This window comes from Trichechus manatus, unplaced genomic scaffold (genome assembly GCF_000243295.1).
Source record: "Trichechus manatus latirostris isolate Lorelei unplaced genomic scaffold, TriManLat1.0 scaffold00065, whole genome shotgun sequence".
Classification (NCBI taxonomy): domain Eukaryota; kingdom Metazoa; phylum Chordata; class Mammalia; order Sirenia; family Trichechidae; genus Trichechus; species Trichechus manatus.
In genome coordinates this window covers 9,764,361-9,784,974 of record NW_004444001.1, presented here as the reverse complement: position 1 = coordinate 9,784,974, position 20,614 = coordinate 9,764,361, and the positions used below count along the sequence as shown (strand labels likewise).

Genomic DNA, 20,614 nt, shown 5'->3' with positions numbered 1-20,614 from the left:
TCCCACCCTCCACGCCAGCATACGCAAGGCGCGCGCACTCTCAGATTGCCGCCCTCGCGGCTGGGCCCGGCACGCAGGCGCAGGGGAGAGGCCACGTGGGAGGGGTGAAAGGCGGAGCTTGGCCGAGGATCCCGGGGCGGGATTTTTCCCGGCGGTGAGAGCGGTATGGTGGGGGCCATCACGTTCCTAAGTCTTCTTACCCCCTCTCTTTCTTCCTTGCAGTAGGGGAGGCTCAGTCCTCGGGGGTGGGTAAGGAGAGGCCGCAGTGGGATGGTCGTGGGCCGTTTGGGGGTCAAAGGGTCAGTGGAAAGGGTCCTGGGGAAGGCGGATCTGACCCGGAAACTCCTCAGTCTAGACCCGGTGGGCGGCGGTGGTCTCCGCGGCCTTTGCGCCCCCGCGCCCCCAACACGCGCTCACCTGCCTTCCCAGGGGTGTGGGGCTGGCCTGGGGAAAGGTGGACTGCGGTCAGGCATTTGCGAGCCGCCTGGGTCCGTGGCCTAGGCCGGTCACTCCGGCGCGTTTTCTCGAGTGTGTCTCCTTTTCTCCTCCTCAGGATTTGGGTCTTTGAGATAACTTTGTGACTCGCTTGCGAGGCGCTTCAGTGCAGTGGGGAGTGAGCGAATCCCCAGTTTTCACTTCTGTCCGTCTGGCCGATGAGCGGCTTCCTGGCTCCTGGGGGTTTTACTGGTTTCTCATTTCAACAGAGACTGGATCTGCCAACGATTAAGGCTGGGAAGATGAACACTGTGCGACAGATGTGTGCATATTTTTTCTCTAGCTCACCCACACAAATAGATCACAGAGGCACTAGGAGCACCAGCCTGTTCATTTCATTTTGGGTTCCTGGAAAGCATTCTTTTCTTCAACCTTTAAGGGAGGTGGTTGGGGGACTTAAAGAAAGTATTGCTTTCCACTGTGAGCAGTAAATCAACTTTGCCACCCTGAGAGATTGAATGGATTGAGTTTATAAAGAGATTTAAAAAGGCATATGACAGATTTATCCTGGGTTACCTGGGAAAAGCAGGGAGTTTGGGAGATACTACACCTAGGCTGCTGGTGATGGCGGGGAGCTGGCTAGCTGTGGCTGCAGGACATAGGAGGGACACAGCCTATCTGGGGGTGTCTGCTATGATTGATCAACGTCTGTCCTGTCCACTGGCTTTTTTTCCCACCACGGTGATACTGTTTATTTTATAAACTGATCTCTTATTTTGAGGAAAGGTGACCACCTGGAGTGGCTTCGGTTCCAAGTTCAAAGGGTATCTTAGAGCAATAGTCTTGGAGGTTCCTCTAGTCTCAATTAGTCCAGTAAGTCTGGCCTTTTTTAGGAATTTGAGTTGTTCTACATTTTTCTCCCGTTCTAACCATGACCTTGTATTGTGTCCCTGGTCAGAACGGTCATTAGTGGTAGCCAGGCACCATCTAGTTCTTGTCTCAGGCTAGAGGAGGCTGTGGTTCGTGTGAGCAGTTAGTCCTGTGGACTAATTGCTTCCTTGAATGTTTGGTTTCCTTCACTCTCCTTTGCTCCAGACAGCAAGACACCCATAGTTGTATCTTAGACGGCCACTTGCAAGCTTTTGAGACCCCAAAGGCTACTCACCAACCTAGGATGTACAGCATTATCTTTCTGAGCTATGTTATGCCAATTGATGTGCACTGGCTTTTTAAAGAGTTCATTAATAGCTTGTGGGATGCAACTGTAAGGTTTGGTTTTTGGCAGTGTGTTTCAAACTGTGAGTCCCAATTAGTGAGTTGGAAATCGGTTTAGTGGATCACCACTGTCATTTTAAAAATAATGAAATAGAAATGTCAGAGTGCATTGCATTTGGTAAAGATTTCTTGACACTAACTAACTTGTTTCAGGTATTTATGTAAGACTGTATTTAGGAAGTGTTATGTAAACTGTTTCTGTGTGTCACAGAAAAGTTTGAAAAAGCATTGGTCTTCCGTATGCTCCTATTGGCCCCTCTTGCTTTCCTCAGCCTGAGTTTTCAGTCAGGTAAAATTGTCCATGAGGATTCAGTCAGCGTACTAGGAATATATGGTAAAGTGTGGATCTCGTTCTTCAGAAAGGTTACTTACAGCCCAAGAAGAAAGACAGTTCATTTTTCATTCAGTACAATTAAAAAAGAAGGATTTTTGTTGAGGATTGAATATATCTAAGATTCCTCTATATTGGGAAGTTAAAAAAAAAAGCAACTGCAGTGGAATCATTCTGACTCACGGTGACCCCATGTGTGTCAAGTAGAACTGTGTTCCATAGGGTTTGCAGTGGCAGATCTTTTTGGAAGTAGCTTGCCAGACCTTTCTTCCAAGGTGCCTCTGGGTGGACTTGAACCTCCAACCTTTTGGTTAGCAACCAAGTGCAATAACCGTTTGCACCACCTAGGAACTCCGTGTTAGAAAGTAGATTAGCTTAATTAGGGAAGGGCAGTTTTTCATAAGGAGTCCCCTCGGTGATGCAGACGGTTAAGCGCTCGACTACTAGCTGAAAGGTTGGCAGTTTGAACCTACACAGAGGTACCTTGGAATTAAGACATGGAAATCTGCTTCCAAAAGGTCACAGCCTTAAAACCTTGTGGGGCAGCTCTACTCTGGACAAATGGGATTGCCATGAGTTGGAATGGACTGGAGTACAACTAACAACAAGTTTTTAATCTGTGATTGAAGATGGGGATGAAGCTGGCTTTGGTAGACTGCCTGGTGGGAGAAGTCTTTGTAGATTTGGATTCTGGGAGTTGTTTTGGGTGGGAGCAAGCAGTTTAGATGAAGAGGAATCTGTGGTAGTTTTTTTCTTGAAAGAAATTGTTTATTCTACCCTTAGAGCTTTTTGGGTGTATATTTTCTGTGGAACTTTTAAAATATTGTGTTGATTTTTATGGTTGTGAAAGTTGGTGTGATCCATTGCTTGTATGGAACAATAATAACATTCACTTTGAGTCCAAATTGCACTGATAATGGGTATTTGGAACCTGGAAGTGGAGGCTGTAGTTACCCGCTTTGTGGACTTCCGAGGATCAGTTAAATGAATTTCTTCTTAAGTTTTTTTAAAATTAAATAGTACAGTTATGAATCTGAACATGTGGATTCCTGATCTATTTTTGTCTGTGCCTAATTAGGAACACCAAATAATAACAATTGTCCTGAAGAACTGTAGGTGCCATCAAGTGACACCTTCCAGACAGAAAGAAGAGGAAGCATTTCAGAAAGCCTGAAATGAGAACTGAAATCAGTACACTGTGGAATCCATGAAGGGACAGTAGCCAAAATGTTTTATTACTGCTCCTGAATATCGGGTAAAAACTTTTTCTGGAGTCCGTTTTGCAGGCACTAAACACAGTTGTTTTCTTCTCAGCCCCTTAGCTATCACCGGTCAAGCTTGTCCTACTGTGGTAGCTTACGTGTTGCTAGGATGCTGGAAGCTATGCCACCGGTATTTCAAATACCAGCAGTGTCACCCATGGTGGATGGCTTTCAGCAGAGCTTGTAGACAGAGACTAGGAAGAAAGGTCTGGCGATCTTCTGAAAATTAGTCAATGAAAACCTTCTGGATCACAACAGAATATAATCTGTCTCACTTGCTTTGGACATGTCATCAGGAGGGAACGATCGCTGGAGGAGGACATCATGTTTGGTGGAGTAGAGGGCCAGTGAGGGCAAGGGAGACCCTTGGTGAGATAGATTGGCACAGTAGCTGCAAGGATGGACTTGAACATGCTGGCGATTACAGGGATGATGCAGGACCAGGCAGTGTTTCATTCTGTTATGCATAAGGTCACCATGAGTCAGAATTAACTCAACGGCAGCTGTCTCTCAGCCCCACAGAGTCTTAGAGGATGCAGGAGTCCTTTAAACCCTATCTTGCCCTGATCCTATTTTCAGGGATTGTGACACTTAGACTCACCTAAGATGGATTTTCCTGTTGTTTGTGTTACTTGGATAGTTCTTATGGCTGTGTGGGGGCTTGGGAGGGTCTTGATAATCAGGTTATGGTTTAGCCTTCCTTTTTAGAGGCTAGTGGCTTTTCTTGAGTTGATTTTTATATATATGTTTTCAGTGACAGCCATTGTGTGAGAGAGGACCCCAAATAGGATCTCAGAAACGTTGGCTGTGGATCAGGTTATGTGCTGTCTTATTAAGAAAAATGCCAGGAAGTTTATTACTCACCAACAGAACACAACTCAGAGTAAGAAAGGCCTCCTCCTCAGAGACTTAAAAATCATCCATGTGTCTAGAAAAGACTGGGAGCGCTTTTCACATCCACTTTAAGCTGAAAAACACTTTCAAGGCTGAGTGATCCTAAAGAGACACCTGTGGTGCTGCCCTGAGAATCAGGGAGCTGTGCTGTTCTCACTGGCCAGGATCTGGGAAACAAACTGCTGTTCCTGTAGGCCTGGTTCCCACAGGGTAGTTCAGAGAGGGACTCCCGACATTAAAACGATCCCTAACATGAATGAAGCTAAAGCCCTCTCATTTTTGTGTCTGTCTTGCTCTTCCTAGGAATCCCTGCTTGACAGAGTCATTGAGGCCTGGAGAAGGAAGGGGAGCATGGGGTGGAGGAGATATGTTTTCCATCGACAGCATGCCTGCTTTGAGTCAGGGACCCCCTCGGCTTTTCTTTTTCCCCAGTGCCCTCCTACCCACCTGACATCTCCACAAACCTGGCTTCTTGCCACTGGCTCAGTGTAGGTCCTAACAGAAAGGGTTGCTGTTAACTGCTGTCGAGTCGGCTCGGACTCATGGCAACCCCATTCACAATGGGATCTTACTGTTGTGAGCCATAGGGTTTTCACTGGCTGATTTTTCAGAAGTGGATCACCAGGACTTTATTTCTGGTCTGTCTTAGTCGGAAACTGCTGAAACCTGTTCAGCATCATAGCAACATGCAAGCCTCCACTGATCAGTGGCTTTAGCTGCACTTGAGGTACATTGGCTGGGAATCAAACCCCAGTCTCCTGCATGGAAGGTGAGAATTCTACTACTGAATTACCACTGCCGCCAGTAGGAAGGGTTGTTATTGTTAGGTGACACTGAGTCAATTCTGACTCATAGTGACCCTATATGACAGAGTACAACTGCCCCGTAGGGTTTCCTAGGCTGTAATCTGTACGGGAGCAGATCATCAGGTCTTTTCTCCTGTGGAGCCACTGGAGGGTTTGAACCGCCAACCTTTCAGTTAGCAACCAAGTGCTTAACCATTTATGTCACCAGGGCTCCTTAATAGGAAGGGTATATGTGTATAATTAAGCAGAACTGAACTTTGCCTTGTGCAGTTTTTCTGAGTTAGGCCATACCAAGATTGTTAAATATTTCTGCACTATGGGTGTTTTCACACCTGTGACATGGAGGCAGGAGAGTGGGGGAGGAGCAAAGGTAGAGTAGATAAATCTACACATTGAAAAAACAGCTTGAATAATTGAGAATTGCCAGGAAAAACTAAGAACATCTGCTTTAAATGCTTTTGTAGCAAGGTGAGGAATAAGTTAAATATAGGACATGAACCCTGGAAATGTTTTTTCTTTGTAAATCAGCTTGCGAAGTGGATTCTTTTGCAAATGGTTACTGCGCTCAGCTGCTAACCAAAAAGTTGGAGTCCACTCAGAAGTACCTCAGAAGAAATGCTTGGTGATCTACTTCGAAAAATCAGCCATTGAAAACCAATCCTATGGAGCACAGTTCTACTTTGCCACACATGGAGTCGCCATGATTCGGAATCAACTCTATGGCAACTGGTTCTGTTTGGTGGTAGAAGCAGTCCATCGGCCTGTTGAGGGATGCTTTGCTTATTGAGAGTGGTGCTGTGAGCTACTTCAGTGAGGTGAAGCAGAATAGGCTTCAGTTTTAGAGTGAGGCGCCGCTGGATGTAGTGCACATGTTTACTGAAAAAGCAGCTTTTTAATTCCTGAGTAAATTAAGATGATGTGGCAGCCTTGTTCAGAATACTTTTTACCAAAGGAGAAAGAGTACATGCCCTATGTGTGGTATGTTTGTTTCCAGGCAAGTTTCAGTGGTTAAAGCAGCATCTTCACACAGGTATTGTGCAGGGTAGACCAACAGCCTTGGGCTCCGGCTGGGATTTTGTCGTCTGCTTGGACAAGTCGACAAGTCTCTTAGCGGGTCTGACTTCATTCTGACTGACTCTGTTGAACCAGCAGAGCTGTTCAAAATTCTTAGCCAATTGAGCTTGCACACTGTTACTCTTTCTTGTCTTTGTGTTTCCATTGGATGCTCAAGAATGAAATCATTAAAGAACGTGATCTGTGTGGAATTGCTTTGAGAATTGTAATATGTTATACTTGGGTAAGGTTGGACAACAAAACACTAGTGAGCCTTTAAGCAATAAAGAAGAGTACTTATTGGTCCAGAATGATTTGAGGAGACACCTGCCACTAGACAGGGAGAAGTTGTGTCTGGATGACAGGTTGGAGAGTCCTGGGAGTCCTTTTTGGACTCCTTGAAGCGGCCAGACCTCTGCTCTCCCCTGCTTTGATTAAGAAGAGCATTTACATCTTCACACTCAGTGGAGCTTGTCCTTTTTGTGCCTGGGCTTTGCATTTGATTTTTCTTTGTGTTTGTCTTTTCCCTTCTGTTACATACTAACAGAATCTCACTTTAAGCATTCCTTTGTGATTGTGCTGATATTTTTGTTTTGTCCCTTTTCTATAGGGTCCATTCCTCTGGAAAGGGCTTAAAAGTATATAACAAACAGGCACCTAAAAATTGAAATTGTTTAGGTAGAAACAATGTATAATCATATGTGGGTCTGTGATACTAAGTACATCATTTTGCTGATCTTCCAAGTTCAAATAATGGGGACTTTCCAGCTTCCCTCAAAGCACCAGTGGTGTAGGTTCTTTCTATCTGCTTTTCCAGCTTACTCACTATTACTAAAACTAGCTCAAATGAGTTCTCTTTGCATGAGTGGCCCCCCAAATCACTGGGAGCCTGAGGAAAGGGCACAAGTAAACCACCAACCCAGCAAACATGGTGCATCTCTGGAGCCGGAGGATGAATTGCTGATTAATTTTATTCATTTAACAAATATTCACTAAACTCCAGTTAAGTGCCAGGCACTGTTCTGGACTCTGAGCATGCAGCACTGAACAGGGCAGGCACAGTCCCTGCCTTCATGGAGCCTACGTTCCATGGGACCTATAAGTTGATGACTAGTGAAAAATTCACCTCTGTGTCTCTAAATGGTCCTCTCTCGGCTCCATAGCTGAAGAGAGGTGTTAACGTTAAATCAAGATGGATCATGAGTGGGACTCTTGATTGCGTTTGGTAATTTCTTTTTCCTCCCTCCCTCCCCCCTTCTCTCCCTCCTTCCCTCTCTTTCTCCCCTTCCCCATCCCCTCCCTTCCCCTTCCTTCCGCCTTTCTTTCTTTATTTTTGTTTTGAGGGGAGGGGTTATGATTCATACTCTGAAGAGGGAGAGTAATGCTCGGGAAGTGGCATGAAAAGCCGACTCTAGTACTGGAGTCATCCAAATACCTGGCCTCCTTTAAGTGGGGGTTGTAGAGGAGAAAATATCCGGGTTAGTCTCCTGTGCAAACGTAAGACTCAGAACAACATTACTTGTGAAAGAAAGAAAGCATTATATATAGACTGGATCTGGAGTGAGTCAAGGCCTGTGTCCACAGGGTGGATTTATGTTGGGAAATAACATCAAGGTCAAAGTTGCTTTGGGATAAATTGCTGGCTCCATTACTCTTCCCTGACCCAAATCAGTTATTTAGTGGTGGGGTGAGGCATTTTCCACAGTCGGCAGTGTAGGCACCCGGCGCAGGCAGATGACACCTGGGGCCTGTAACCGTAACATGGGCTACTCCTCCCACCAGCAGTGCCATCCTTATCCTACCGCATGCTTGCGTGACCGGGTTCCTGGTACACAGATGGGGGCTCTACAGTGTCCAGATTTCTGTGTGGAGCCACGGGTCAAGGTGGGAGTCTGTCTGTCTGTTGGCAGCCCCATTTATTTTATTCAACAAATATTTATGGTGCTGCTACTATCAAGTTCCATGCTAGGATCTGCTGGGGTGAGAATGGAAGGGAGATTTTTATAAGGGGCATATTTACAGTAAATGAATATATTTGATTCTTTTGTGCTTTCAGTTTCATAGGAATACCTAGTTACTGCTGGCTGCTTGGTGTCTTAAGTTCTTTGGTTCTGAGTCTCGAGGTCAGTAACATCCACCAAAGAGCTAGTGAGAAGTCACTGAATCGGGGTCTCGTGAAAATGGAAGTGCTCCCTGGAGACATGGAAATGTTACTTTTGTGACTGAGGACAGTATGGTAGTCCTCAGGCTCTGAATCTGCGGGGTCCCTGAATTCCTGTAGCGAGTTCAGATGCCGTAATATAAGGATCTCTGGTTTCTGAGTCTTGGAGAATGAGTAGCAAGAAATAGGATGTTGAGAGATGACAGCTTTATCTCAAAAAAAAAAAAAAAGATCCAAATTTCTTAAGTGTCTGAGTCTGGCTAGTGAAAGGTGGAGTGGTGAGAGGAGGCCTTTGTGTCTAAGGCATGTAGGACGGGTGAGACTGATGCCACAGTTGTACACAGTATTCTCACAGGAGTTGCTTCATGGAGGCAGTGTGTTTGGAGCTGGGTCGCCAGATTTGGCTGAGTGGAGATGAGTGTAGGTCGTGGGGGTGGCTTGTGAGCAAGGCCCCGAGAGGAGGCCTGGGCTTGGGAAGGCTCCGTTTCTGTTTGTGCACAGACAGCCCTGCAGATTTTAGGGAGGTGCCTTGAGTGGTGGGGTTTTCTGTTGTCTTCAAGTCAGGAAAGTTCTGGGAAGCCCCCAGGCACCTCTGCAGTTCTTAGACTAACATCAGTGTTCTTGAGGAAGTAGCTCAAGCGTGGAGAGGCAGGTGTCGAAACTCTCAGGAGATGGAATGTGGGTGGTGCTAGGTTAATCGTGAGGGTTCTGTGGAGTGGTCGACCAACGTCTTTTCTCCCAGAATCCGGTGAGAAAGCTTGGCAGGGATTTGAGGTAACTACAGCCTAGATCCGAAGGGCTGCTTTCCGAGCTATGTTTTCTTTTTTTTTTTTAAAGCCAATTTTTATTTATTTCTCAGAATGTGAAGCACTTCTTGCACCTATACTAAAAATTGTCCTCAAAACTCAGATTTGAGTCAAGTGAATGATTTTCACCTGGTGTTTATCTGCATTTCTGTTGATTCAGCAGAGCAGTGAGTTGAGGGTGAGTGTGCCTGTGACGTCAGAGTGTTCTTGATGGCTTGAGAATGGTTTAACAGTTGGAACAATATCAATATTTAAATTAAAATCACCAGGTTTATTCGGTTGATTAAGAGTGTGAGTTACAGAACAGACTACCGGGGTTCAAGTTTCAGCTTTGTCACTTCTAGCTGTGTGACCTTGGACGAATTATTTAACCTCTTTGGGCCTCATTTTCTCATCTATAAAATGAGGCTAAAAATAGTACCTATTTTATAGTTTGTTTTTTTTTTTTTTGCGGGGGGGGGGGGACTCAAATTAGATGGTACAGGTAAAGCACTTAGCCCAGTGCCTGCCACGTTGTAACTACTTAATCACCAAGTGATCATAAGGAAAGAAAACAGAAAGAGACCAACTGACCCTTAAAGTTGCTTCACACCCTGAGTACCCTTGTGTGAAATAAGCTTTGCACAGCAGTGCAAGGCTGCTGAGTGTGGTGGAAAGACCCTTGGACTGGAAGCTGGGTCCACTTCTGGTCCTGCCCTGACTAATTGTGAAGCTTTAAACAAGTCATTTAGTTACTCTGTATCTTGGTTTTCCAATCTATGAAATGAAATGTGCCTGGTTGATTATGATAATAGGTAATTGGTATTGAGGGCTACATATTGAGTGCTGGGTAGTGTGCTAAGTGCTTTACATGGCTTAGCTCATTGAATCTTCATAACCACCTTGTGAGTAGGTACTATTATTGGATTTTGGCTGAAAGCAAAGAATACCAGAAAGATGTTTACCTATATTTTATTCAAAGACTTTTGTCTGTGTGGATCATAACAATTTATAGATAATATTGTAAAGAATGGGAATTCAGAACACTTAGCTGTGCTCATGTGAAACCTGTACATAGACCAAGAGGCAGTCATTCAGACAGAACAAGGGGATACTGCATGGTTTAAAATCAGAAAAGATGTGTGTCAGGGTTGTATCCTTTCACCATACTTATTCAATCTGTATGCTGAGCAAATAATCCAAGAAGCTGGACCATACAAAGAAGAAGGCAGCATCAGGGTTGGAGGAAAACTCATTAACAGCCTGTGATATGCAGATGACACAACTTTGCTTGCTGAAAGCGAAGAGGACTTGAAGCACTTACTGATGAAGATCAAAGACCACAGCCTTGACTTCCAGGCAACATGGCGCTATAGTCAGAAGCACCATGCCATCTCTCCACAGCAAAGATCAGGAAGACTAAGTCAAACAGAGTCATACGTCAATCCTGAAACCCTAAGCATCAAATGAAGAGAGAAAGAACTCAGCCAGGCACCGAATGCAATAAGATACTGGCTGAGAACAGAGAGTGAGGAGAGATACATGGAGAGGTCCCCTATCAGCTACCGCAGCATGGATCCGCCATCTTGGACTCCTATCTAAGATCAGCGAACAAGGGGTACGAGAAAGCAGCTTCATGTAGCTTCCAGCAGGAGACAGAACAACCAGTAACCAGCGATATACATTTTCACACCCCCCACCCTTCTTCACCCCCACTTAGCCTCCTCTGCTTCTTGCAGCCATAGTCTCTTGGCCAGGAAGCACTTGGATTCCACCCGCCCGCACTGGCTGGCTCCTTGAGTGCCTTTGTTGGCTGCTGGTGTTGCTTTTTTCCACTTCTTTAGATTTCTTACTTATCTCTAACCAATTGTCCCTCCTTTCTCTCAAATACCTGGCTCTGTGCGCCACCTTGCTTCTTCCTGAAACGCTGCAAAAAAATACCACTTGACTGTGAAACTGCTTCCCAGCCCGTGCGGCCACGCTAATGGGACCCCCGGGGCTTTTTTGTTTGTTTGCTCTGATTTGTTTGTTTTCTTTTTCTTTTCTTGGCTTGAGAGCCCCTTCTAGCTGGGCAGTACCACGCAGCTTGGAAGCTACTCCCTTACTCTGTGCAGACACACAGGGACATCCCTGGGGGCATTTCTTTTTTCTTGTTTCTTTTTTTTCTTTTCAGTTTGTTTTTGGGTTTTTTTGTTTGTTTGTTTGTTTCTTTGTTTTGTTTTCTTCTCTCTCTTATTCCCTTTTTGTCTTTCTTCATTTCCAGTTTCTCAATTTATTCATTTTTTTTCTTTTTGTTTTTCCTCATTTCTAAGTCTCTCATCGCTCCACTCCAATAGCAAGCTCCATTAGCACTCTTTTTTGTTTGTGTGTATGTTTTTGGCTCTGTTCCTCTCTCATCTTTCCCATACCCATCTTAACTCCACACATTACAATCTTCCCCCTCCTTCCTGCCTACCTGCACCGTGTGATGAACATCACACTCCCAAGCAACACAGGCACGGCCTGCTGGAACCTGCCCTGCACTGATTCCCAGTCCGCATTGTCAGCCCTGGTACATGCCACAAACAACCCATCCCAGCAACTCCCCTTCAGCTGGACCTGCCCTGCTGTACCATACCTGAGTGTCCACAGACGAGCAAACAACAAAGAACGCATAGCTCGCCTGCTCAGACATAACCAATTAAAACAAAAAAGCAGGATGAAACAAATCTACAATCAATAAATGAGGGAAAATAACCACTGAATGCCCCAAAGACAGCAGACAATATTAAAACATTTACAAAAACAGGACAGGATTGTTGCAGTAGGCGTCCAAAATAAAACACCAGATGACCTTCTGGTAGAAGAAAAGGCACTAGACCTAATTGATAGGGAATTCAAATCTCTAATATTCAAAATTATCCAAGAGTTGAAGCAAAAAGCAGACAAAAATGAGGAAAAAACAAATTCATGGGAAAGGTAGACAAATTCATGGAAAATACAAAAACGTGGAAGAATTCAAGAAAACAATACAGGAAGAAAATGCTAAAATAAATTCACAATTAGAAATCATACAAAAACAACAGTTAGAAATCCAAAACGTAGACAACAAGATTTCAGAAATGGACAGTGTCATAGAGGGGCTGAGGAGCAGGTTTGAAGTGATAGAAGATAGGATCAGCCAAATTGAAGACAAACACTTGGATACAACTCTGTTTGAGGAAAAATCAGAAAAAAGAATGAAGAAAAATGAAACCCTGAGAATTTATGTGGGATACAATCAAGAGCAAAAATCTGCGAGTGATTGGAGTTCCAGAACGGGGAGAAAATGGAAAACACAGAGAGGATCATTGAAGAATTGCTGACAGAAAACTTCCCCAATATCATAAAAGATGAAAAGCTGACCATCCAAGAAGCTGAATGAACCCCATATAGGATAGACCCCAAAAGAAAATCACCAAGGCATATCATAATCACACTCACTAAAACCAAAGACAAAGAATTCTGAGAGCAGCTTAAGAAAAACAAAAAGTCACATAGGAGAAACAATAAGACTAAGTTCGGATTATTCGGCAGAAACCATGCAGGCAAGAAGGCAATGGGAGGACATATATAAAACCTTGAAAGAAAAAAGCCAAGAATAATATATCCTGCAAAACTCTCGTTCGCGTATGATGGTGAAATCAGGTCATTTCCAGATAAACAGAAATAAGGGACTATGTAAAAACCAAACCAAACTTACAACACTTATTAAAGGGAGTCCTTCGATCTGAGAACAAACAACATCAGACCACAGGCTGAATATAGGACACAGGATTGTACTAGCCAGATACCAACAGAGGATATGAACTCTTAAAAACAATGCAGAACCAAAAGAATTGCAACAGAGAACCAGAGAGGTTAATCTGTAAATGACAACAAAATCAGAACAACAGAAGAGGGAATAAACGGTGTAGGTATAGAACCTTCAAATGGAGATGAAGACAAGGCAATACCGAGTAATAATAGACTGGTTCAAATCTAGGAAGATAAGGGTAAATTTCAAGGAACCACAAAGAAAAGTTAACGAACCTACTCACCAAAATGAAGAACAACAAAGTCTCAGTAAAAACAAAACTTACAAAAACAAAAGAAATGAAAAAAAAAATCCACAGACAAAAGGAGCTCAGCACAGGAGAGTAAGAGGAACAAAGAAAACGTCAGCACCACAAAAAAAAGCACCACAAAATGCAATCCCAGTTCTAGGAATATATCCTAGAGAAATAAGAGCTGTCACATGATAGACATATGCACACCCATATTCATCGAAGCACTGTTCACAATAGCAAAAAGATGGAAACAAGCTAGATGTCCATCAACAGATGAATGGATAAACAATCTATGGTATATACACACAGTGGAGTATTATGCAAAGATAAAGAACAGTGATGAATCTGTGAAGCATCTCATAACATGGATGAAACTGGAGGACATTATGCTGAGTGAGGTAAGTCAATCACAAAAGGATAAATACTGTATGAGACCTCTACTGTAAAAACTCATGTAAAAGTTTACACACAAAAAGAAACAATGTTTGTTGGTTAGGAGGGATGGGAGGGGAGGGGGGGAACTAAACAGCCAATAGATAAGTGGTAACTTTGATGAAGGGTAAGACAGTACACAGTACTGGGGAAGGCAGCACAACTTGTACAAGGAGAGGTCATGGACGCTCCATAGACACTTCCAGACTCCCTGAGGGACTGAATTGCTGGACGGAGGACTGTGGGGACCATGGTCTCAGGGAACATCTAGGTCAATTGGTGTAACACAGTTTATAAAGACAATGTTCTACATTCTACCTTGGTTAGCAGTGTCTGGGGTCTTAAAAGCCTGTGCACAGCCATCTAAGATACTCCACTGGTCTCACCCCTTCGGGAGCAAGGGAGAATTAAGAGAGCAAGATACAAGGAAAAGATTAGTCCAGAGGACTAATGAACCACAGCTACCACAGCCTCCACCAGACTGAGTCCAGTACAGCTACATGGTGCCTGGCTACCACCACTGACTGCTCTGACCAGGCTCACAATAGCCGGTCCTGGACAGAGCTGGAAAAAGATGTAGAACAAAATTCTAACTCACAAAAGACCAGATTTACTGGCCTGACAGACTGGAGAAACCCCGAGAGTATGGCCCCTGGACAACCTTTTAGTTCAGTGGTGAAGTCACTCCCAAAGTTCACCATTCAGCCGGGGATTGGAGAGCCTCATAAAACAAAATGGGACTAATGAGGCACAGCAGTCCAGGGGCAAGGACTAGAAGGCAGGAGGGGACAGGAAAGCTGGTGGCAGGGAACCCAAGGTTGAGAAGGGACAGTGTTGACATGTTGTGGGTTTGTTAACCATTGTCATAGGGCAATATGTGTACTCACTGTTTAATGAGAAACTATTTGTTCTGCAGACCTTCCTCTAAGGTACAAAAAAAAAAAGAAAGAATTATCTATGTGAGATCAAATTGACAACAGCAACTCAAGGAGTTTGATGGGAAGCCTAGGAGGCAGTGAGTTGAAGATAATGGTGATGGAATAACTTGGAAAAGATAGTGGGAAAACTGGAAGAATGTGATTGATGTCACTGAACTGTACTTGTAGAAACTTTTGAAATGGTGTAACTTTGGCTATGTATATTTTCACCAAAAACAAAAAAGGTCCTCAAGGTCGAGAAGGGAGAGTGTTGACATGTCATGGGGTTGTTAACCGATGTCATAAAACAATTATGTGTACTGACTGTTTAATGAAAAACTATTTGTTCTGTGATCCTTCATCTAAAGTACAATTAAAAAAAAAAAAAAAAGACCACAGCCTTCAGAATGGATTACACCTCAACATAAAGAAAACAAAAACCTTCACAACTGCACCGATAAGCAACATCATGATAAATGGAGAAAAGATTGAAGTTGTCAAGGATTTAATTTTACTTGAGCCCACAATCAACACCCGTGGAAGCAACAATCAAGAAATAAAATGGCATATTGCATTGGGCAAATGGCGTATTGCATTGGGCAAATCGGCTGCAAAACACCTCTTGAAAGTGTTAAAAAGCAGAGATGTCACTTTAAGGACTAAGGTGTGCCTCACCCAAGACATGGTATTTTCAGTTGCCTCATATTCATGTGAAATGAGATGGATTGACACAGTGGCTGCAACAATGGTCTCAGGACCGGGCAGTGTTTCGTTATGTTGTATATGGGTCACTATGAGTGGAACCGACTCAAGGACTCAACGGCACCTAACAACAGCAACAACTACAACAGCTGGGGAAGCTGAAATTCAGAATTTAATTTGTCCAGGGTCACCTAGCTAGTAAAAGGAAAGCTGGCCTTGTGTAATTGTCTTTGATTTTGTGGTGTCAAATGTTAATAGTTCTAAAAGTTAGCTGCCTTCTTTTGGTTTAATTTTCTGATCATGGTTATATTTTGGCCAATGTTTAATGGGTTGTCTTAAGGAAAACACTAGAGTTTAAGATTTGGATTTGAGATTAAGCTGTAGTTAAGCATGTAGGAGTGTCTAGGTATTCCTGTCGAAGTAAATAGTGGTTGTTTTCCCTCACCCTAATTAAATAAAATCTTACCTGAGGTGCCTTGAACTCGTGCAAGACAAAAGTTATGTGTAAATACTACAGTGGTCAAGTCTCAAGAGTCTTTCTCATCCGAGCTCTTGAAGGAGGCCCTCTGCAGGCAAACATCTAGATGGAAGAATAGGCATGTTGTACAGCTGGAATTACTAGCTGACTGGCGATTTTTCTTAAACATGCCCTTAAACTGGGGACTGGCATGTTCGTTAGGGAACAATGGGGTTGACATTTTGCAAGCTGGAGTCAGGAGTCTTGGGTTGGTTTTTGGTTTTTCATCCCAAACTTGCTCTCCTGAACCCTACTCTCAGCTATAAAATGGTGCATATGGTTTTTCCATGCTGCAGTGATGTTTGGGAGACTGACCCAAATGTAGACCTTGGTCAGTGACTTAGCAAAGGCAGCTTTTGCCTCTGCTCTGCTCTTTTTGAGCTATACAGGTGTTCTAGCTTTTACATTTGGGGAAAAGGTGACATGGTGACAGAACTTGGGCAGCAAATTTGGGCAGTTGTTTAGATAATCTGCTTGCTTCCAAGGAGTTGAAGTTCTGGTTTCAGAAGGCACACGAGTGTCAACAAGGACAATAGTGTGAAGTTTTTCCTCTGTAGAGGACTTGGGAAGTGGTCGCTGGCTGGGTGTATACCAGAGGATTCCTGTTTTCCTTCTACCCATGGAGGTGATATAATGATAAAGATGTTCTTGCTGCTGTCGTGGGCCGTTCCGGCTCTCCAACCCAGAGTTAGAATGTGAAACAGCAGAACTGGAGCTGGAGTTCCTTGGACTGTCTAATCATCTGTGTATCTTCTAACTATTGAGATTCATGTTTAGTGACTAGTAATCTTGTGCTAGAAGTGCCGTCTCTCCCACACAAGTCCCCAGCAGTCTTCTATAAAGAAAACTGGCTCTAGTAAGGACTCTGACTTAGAAATAAATCCTTTTTTCCCCTTTTCCTGCAGGATTTGCCATCTTGGGATCTCTATGGCTTTCTGTCCTGGGCTCTGGGGCCCCCTCGCCCATGTAAACAGAGCCCTCAGCCAGCGCTGCTTAAGGTAATTTATCCCACTGAGAAAGCCCCCTGAGTATACCGTGTTTCCTCTCCCTTCACTTTAGACTTCATCTAGAAACAATTGAAGGATAACGAGTCAGGGGTGGGCTAAATTATTGAGTAGTAGGTGAGGGTTTTGAGCCAGGGTTAGGGATTATGGTGACTAGAAGGGGAGTAGCAAATCAGAGAGGTGGGCATGGGAGTCGGAATCAGGCTGAACTGAGGTTTGTTCAGGTCACAGTAGTGGAACCTGAATGCTGTTGGAGGTGAGATAGGGAATGGGATATGGTAGAAGCTGCTATTTTTCAGTCTTTACAAGATTTTTATAGTGAATTTGACATCGCTGGACCTTGTCATTCTCCCAGTGTATTAAAACCCTGTATTTAAAGATAATAATAATAAATTACCTTAGCAATACATGCTTGTTGCCCAAATCTCAAGCATGATAAAAGTGTGACAACCTCCCCTTCTTTTAGAGGCTAAGCCAGGAACCGAGAGCACAGGTTGCATTCCTGTTGGCAAACATGCCTCCTGACCTGCTTTGCATGCTCATTCCTCAATCCTTTATTGAGAACCGTGCCTGGGGTTGGCTGTACAGGATGAATAAGAATCACTTCCTGCCCTGAGAGAGCTCACAGTTGGCCACGGGAGCAGATTTGAAAACATAACTACAAGAAAATATGACAAGGATAATAATAGAGGTTCATACGGTGCTTTGGAACACCTGAGACAGGAGCTGCAAATGGAACAGGTGGAAAGGGGTGTAGAGGCAGCCTTCCCAAAAGAAAAGGGGGAGCAGGCTCTGGGCAGGGGGTCTGAGAGGCATGTGTGCTTGGAGAACTGTAGTAGTTCCTGGCCGCAGAAGCACAGCGTGGAGGTGTGAGTGTAGGAGCTGATGGACCTCAGGAGGCAGGTCAGTTGGGGTGGGCCAGCTTGGTGGTGGTGTAGACAGTGGGGAACCATTGAGCAAGCCTAAGCAGAGGAGGGCATCCCTTTCGTATTCTAAAGAGAGTTCTGTCGGCATGAGTGAAGTGCAGTGGGACCTGCTAGGACGTGAATGTAACAATCTCGGTTAAGAGAGTGAGCCGCTGAATTAAGTGCCAGTGGAGGCAGAGAGAAAGGACAGAGGTGTTTAGGAGATAGTGTCAGTAAGACTTGGTGGCCAGTGGATGTTGGTGGAGAGGCTTATGGCTTGGGAGCTGGGGTTTCTGGAGAAGCCGTTGTCTAGATAGGAAATGCAGCAGCAGGACGAGGTTTGCAAGGGGAATGATGAGGTCAATTTGGGCCCTACTGAGTTTGCAGTCTGTAGGACGTGTTGTGGAGAGTTCAGGAGAGTGGAAATATAGAATGTAGGAGAGAGGTGGGGCTGGGGATGGAATTTACTAGTTGGAAGCAATGGAGATGGATAGACTTGCCCGGAGTAAGCATGTAGAATGAGAGACGAGGACCTCAGGCGCCAGGAGAACACCAGCATTTAAGGTGCCAGCATCAGGAAAGTAGAAATCCCACTTCAGTCAGATTGCTTAATTGTTTATCTGCCTTTCAACAGGTACTCTTTAAAAAGTAATTCCTTTCTGGTGAGAAACAAGTGTTCAAACAAAAGATTGTTACCTTGACTTCCAGTTTCTGCTGTGTTGTGTAAAGGGACTCCTTTAGCAAACTTACTTACTCTTCTCTTCTGGTTCTCAAAACATATAACCCGTTGCCATCGAGTCGATTCCGACTCATAGCAACCCTATAGGACAGGGTAGAGCTGCCCCATAGAATTTCCAAAGAGCATCTGGTCAATTTGAACTGCCTACCTTTTGGTTAGCAGACGTAGCTCTTAACCACTACGCCACCAGGATTTCCCAAAAACATATCAATGAAAAAAAAATCGTGTTACTCTCGGGAGCAGATTTTGTAGGATAAACGCTGAATGAGACCTGGCCCATAAGAGGGATTCCTTTATGTCTTCAGAGTCCTTTGGAAACAGAAGGCTTTAAGTTAAGGCTACCTGGAGTTCGTTGTAACCGAAAAATTGGATTCTCTTTAAACCCATCCAAACTGAGATCTGATTGCCAAGGAGACTCTTTTTGGTACAGATAAGTAAGAACTAGTCATTTTTATTTCTTATTTCACTTCTAATAATATAACTGCCCCAGATATATTGTTGTTGTTGTGTACCGTTGAGTCAGTTTCAACTCACAGTGACCCCCAGATGACAGGGTAGAACTGCCCGATAGGGTTCTCCAGGCTGTAATCTTTATGAGAGCGGATCGCCAGGTTTTGTCTTTGTTGCACAGAGCTGCTGGACGGGTTCCAGCTGCCAGCCTTTCAGTTAGCAGCTGAATGCTTAACTGTTACACCACCCCCGGTACAGATAAGTATTCATAAGCTTCTGACTTTCTGTCAAGGCTCCCCGTGAACCACTCAGGTTGTATTGTGCTCAGGGTGTATGTTGCGGATGCACACTTTCTCCCAGACCTTGCGTCTTAGGAGGCCTGTGGACCCTGACCAGGAGAGACATAGATCTCAGACTTTTTTTTTCTCTCTCACCAGCACCACTGGGAATCTCAGTGCCATTCAGAAGATGACCCGGGTGCGTGTGGTGGACAACAGCGCCCTGGGGAACACCTCATACCACCGCCCTCCTCGCTGCATCCACGTCTATACCAAGAATGGGGTGGGCAAGGTGGGTGACCAGATACTGCTGGCCATCAGGGGACAGAAGAAAAAGGCGCTTATTGTGGGGCATCGCATGCCTGGTGCCCGGATGACCCCCAGGTTCGACTCCAACAACGTGGTCCTCATTGAGGACAATGGGAACCCTGTGGGGACCCGAATTAAGATACCCATCCCCACCAGCCTACGCCAGAGGGAAGGCGAGTATTCCAAGGTGCTGGCCATTGCTCAGAACTTTGTGTGAGGAAATCCCAGGCCTTGGGCTGCAGTGCGCTGGTGAATGAAGCAGTTCTGAGAACCGCGCCTCCGCTGAGAGGGAACTTGGGGCCAGGTGGCTGCTCCCTTCACATTGGGGTAACAGTGTCTTTTGAGAAAATAAACCTTTTCATGTATGTTTTTCTCCTGAGCTTTCTGGGATGTGGTCATGAGGTAAATGGCACAGAAGCAGTTAAAAGGTGGCTGGCCCATGTCAGGCCGTACCAGATGGCCAATTTTACATTGAATAGCATTAGTGCCAGGGTCTGGGCTTTGCTTTTCTGGTTTGGATCCTATAACATGAGTTCATCCAGGATGATCAGGCTCTGAAAACTCAGGACGAACCAAATGCCAGTTTATAAATGTACAGTGGAGTCTGTCACTTTCTAACCAGGTAAAAGTCTCTTTATTTTTGCCATCGAGGGTATCTTCTTCCTGTCAGAGGGCTTGAGACGTTAAATAGTTACAAATATTACTGTGTCACCATGGAAAAAAAGCAGAGGGCTTTGCTTAATCTAGGAGAACATTTTTTTAAGGCTGCGATAGAACCCAGACTGTAATCCTTTCTCTACCTGGTGTACCTTCCACTAGGTACCAGAGGGCTCCTCTGATCCCACTAGCATAGCACTTCCTCCCGTGACTGCTGGAGAAATGGGCAAGCCCTCATATCTCGCAGATGATATAATCTTGGCCTGTGCAGGTGATTCAGTGACAACATCTATTTATTTGTTTGTCTCCTTGAGGACATTTGGGGCTTCTTTAGTTCCTTTGATAGAATCTCATCAACTCATTTATAAATTCATTCATTTATTCATTCAAAATATCTCGAGCAGTTACTCATTAAATCTAAATGGCCTCTGAGAGGCAGGATAGTGTAATGGTTAAGAACACAGACTAGGCAGGCTATGTGGGCTTGAATCCTGACTCCACTACTTCACACTTAATGACTTTGGGCAAGTTATCTGTGTGCCTCTGTTTTCTCAGTTGTAAAATGGGAATATAATAATGGTACATACTTGATAGGGTTGATGTGAGCTTGGAATTAGTACCTGGCAGTAGTAATA

The 20,614-nt window shown here is 44.4% G+C and overlaps 1 protein-coding gene across 3 annotated transcripts; it reads left to right on the top strand.

The window, feature by feature from the left end:
- The first annotated feature begins 83 nt into the window (after positions 1-83).
- Positions 84-19,687, top strand: MRPL14 (mitochondrial ribosomal protein L14). 3 transcript variants are annotated; one of them, XM_023734234.1, is made up of 5 exons: positions 3,768-4,553; positions 6,422-6,429; positions 7,228-7,229; positions 16,543-16,635; positions 19,173-19,687. In XM_023734234.1, the coding sequence occupies exons 1-5, from the start codon at positions 4,454-4,456 to the stop codon at positions 19,537-19,539; spliced, it is 570 nt and encodes a 189-aa protein (XP_023590002.1). In that variant the 5' UTR covers positions 3,768-4,453; the 3' UTR covers positions 19,540-19,687. The 3 variants fall into 3 exon arrangements, with proteins under 3 accessions (XP_004379562.1, XP_023590001.1, XP_023590002.1); XM_004379505.2 differs by lacking the exons at positions 3,768-4,553; positions 6,422-6,429; positions 7,228-7,229 and adding an exon at positions 84-163; XM_023734233.1 differs by lacking the exons at positions 3,768-4,553; positions 6,422-6,429; positions 7,228-7,229 and adding an exon at positions 2,996-3,296.
- Positions 19,688-20,614: the final 927 nt, after the last annotated feature.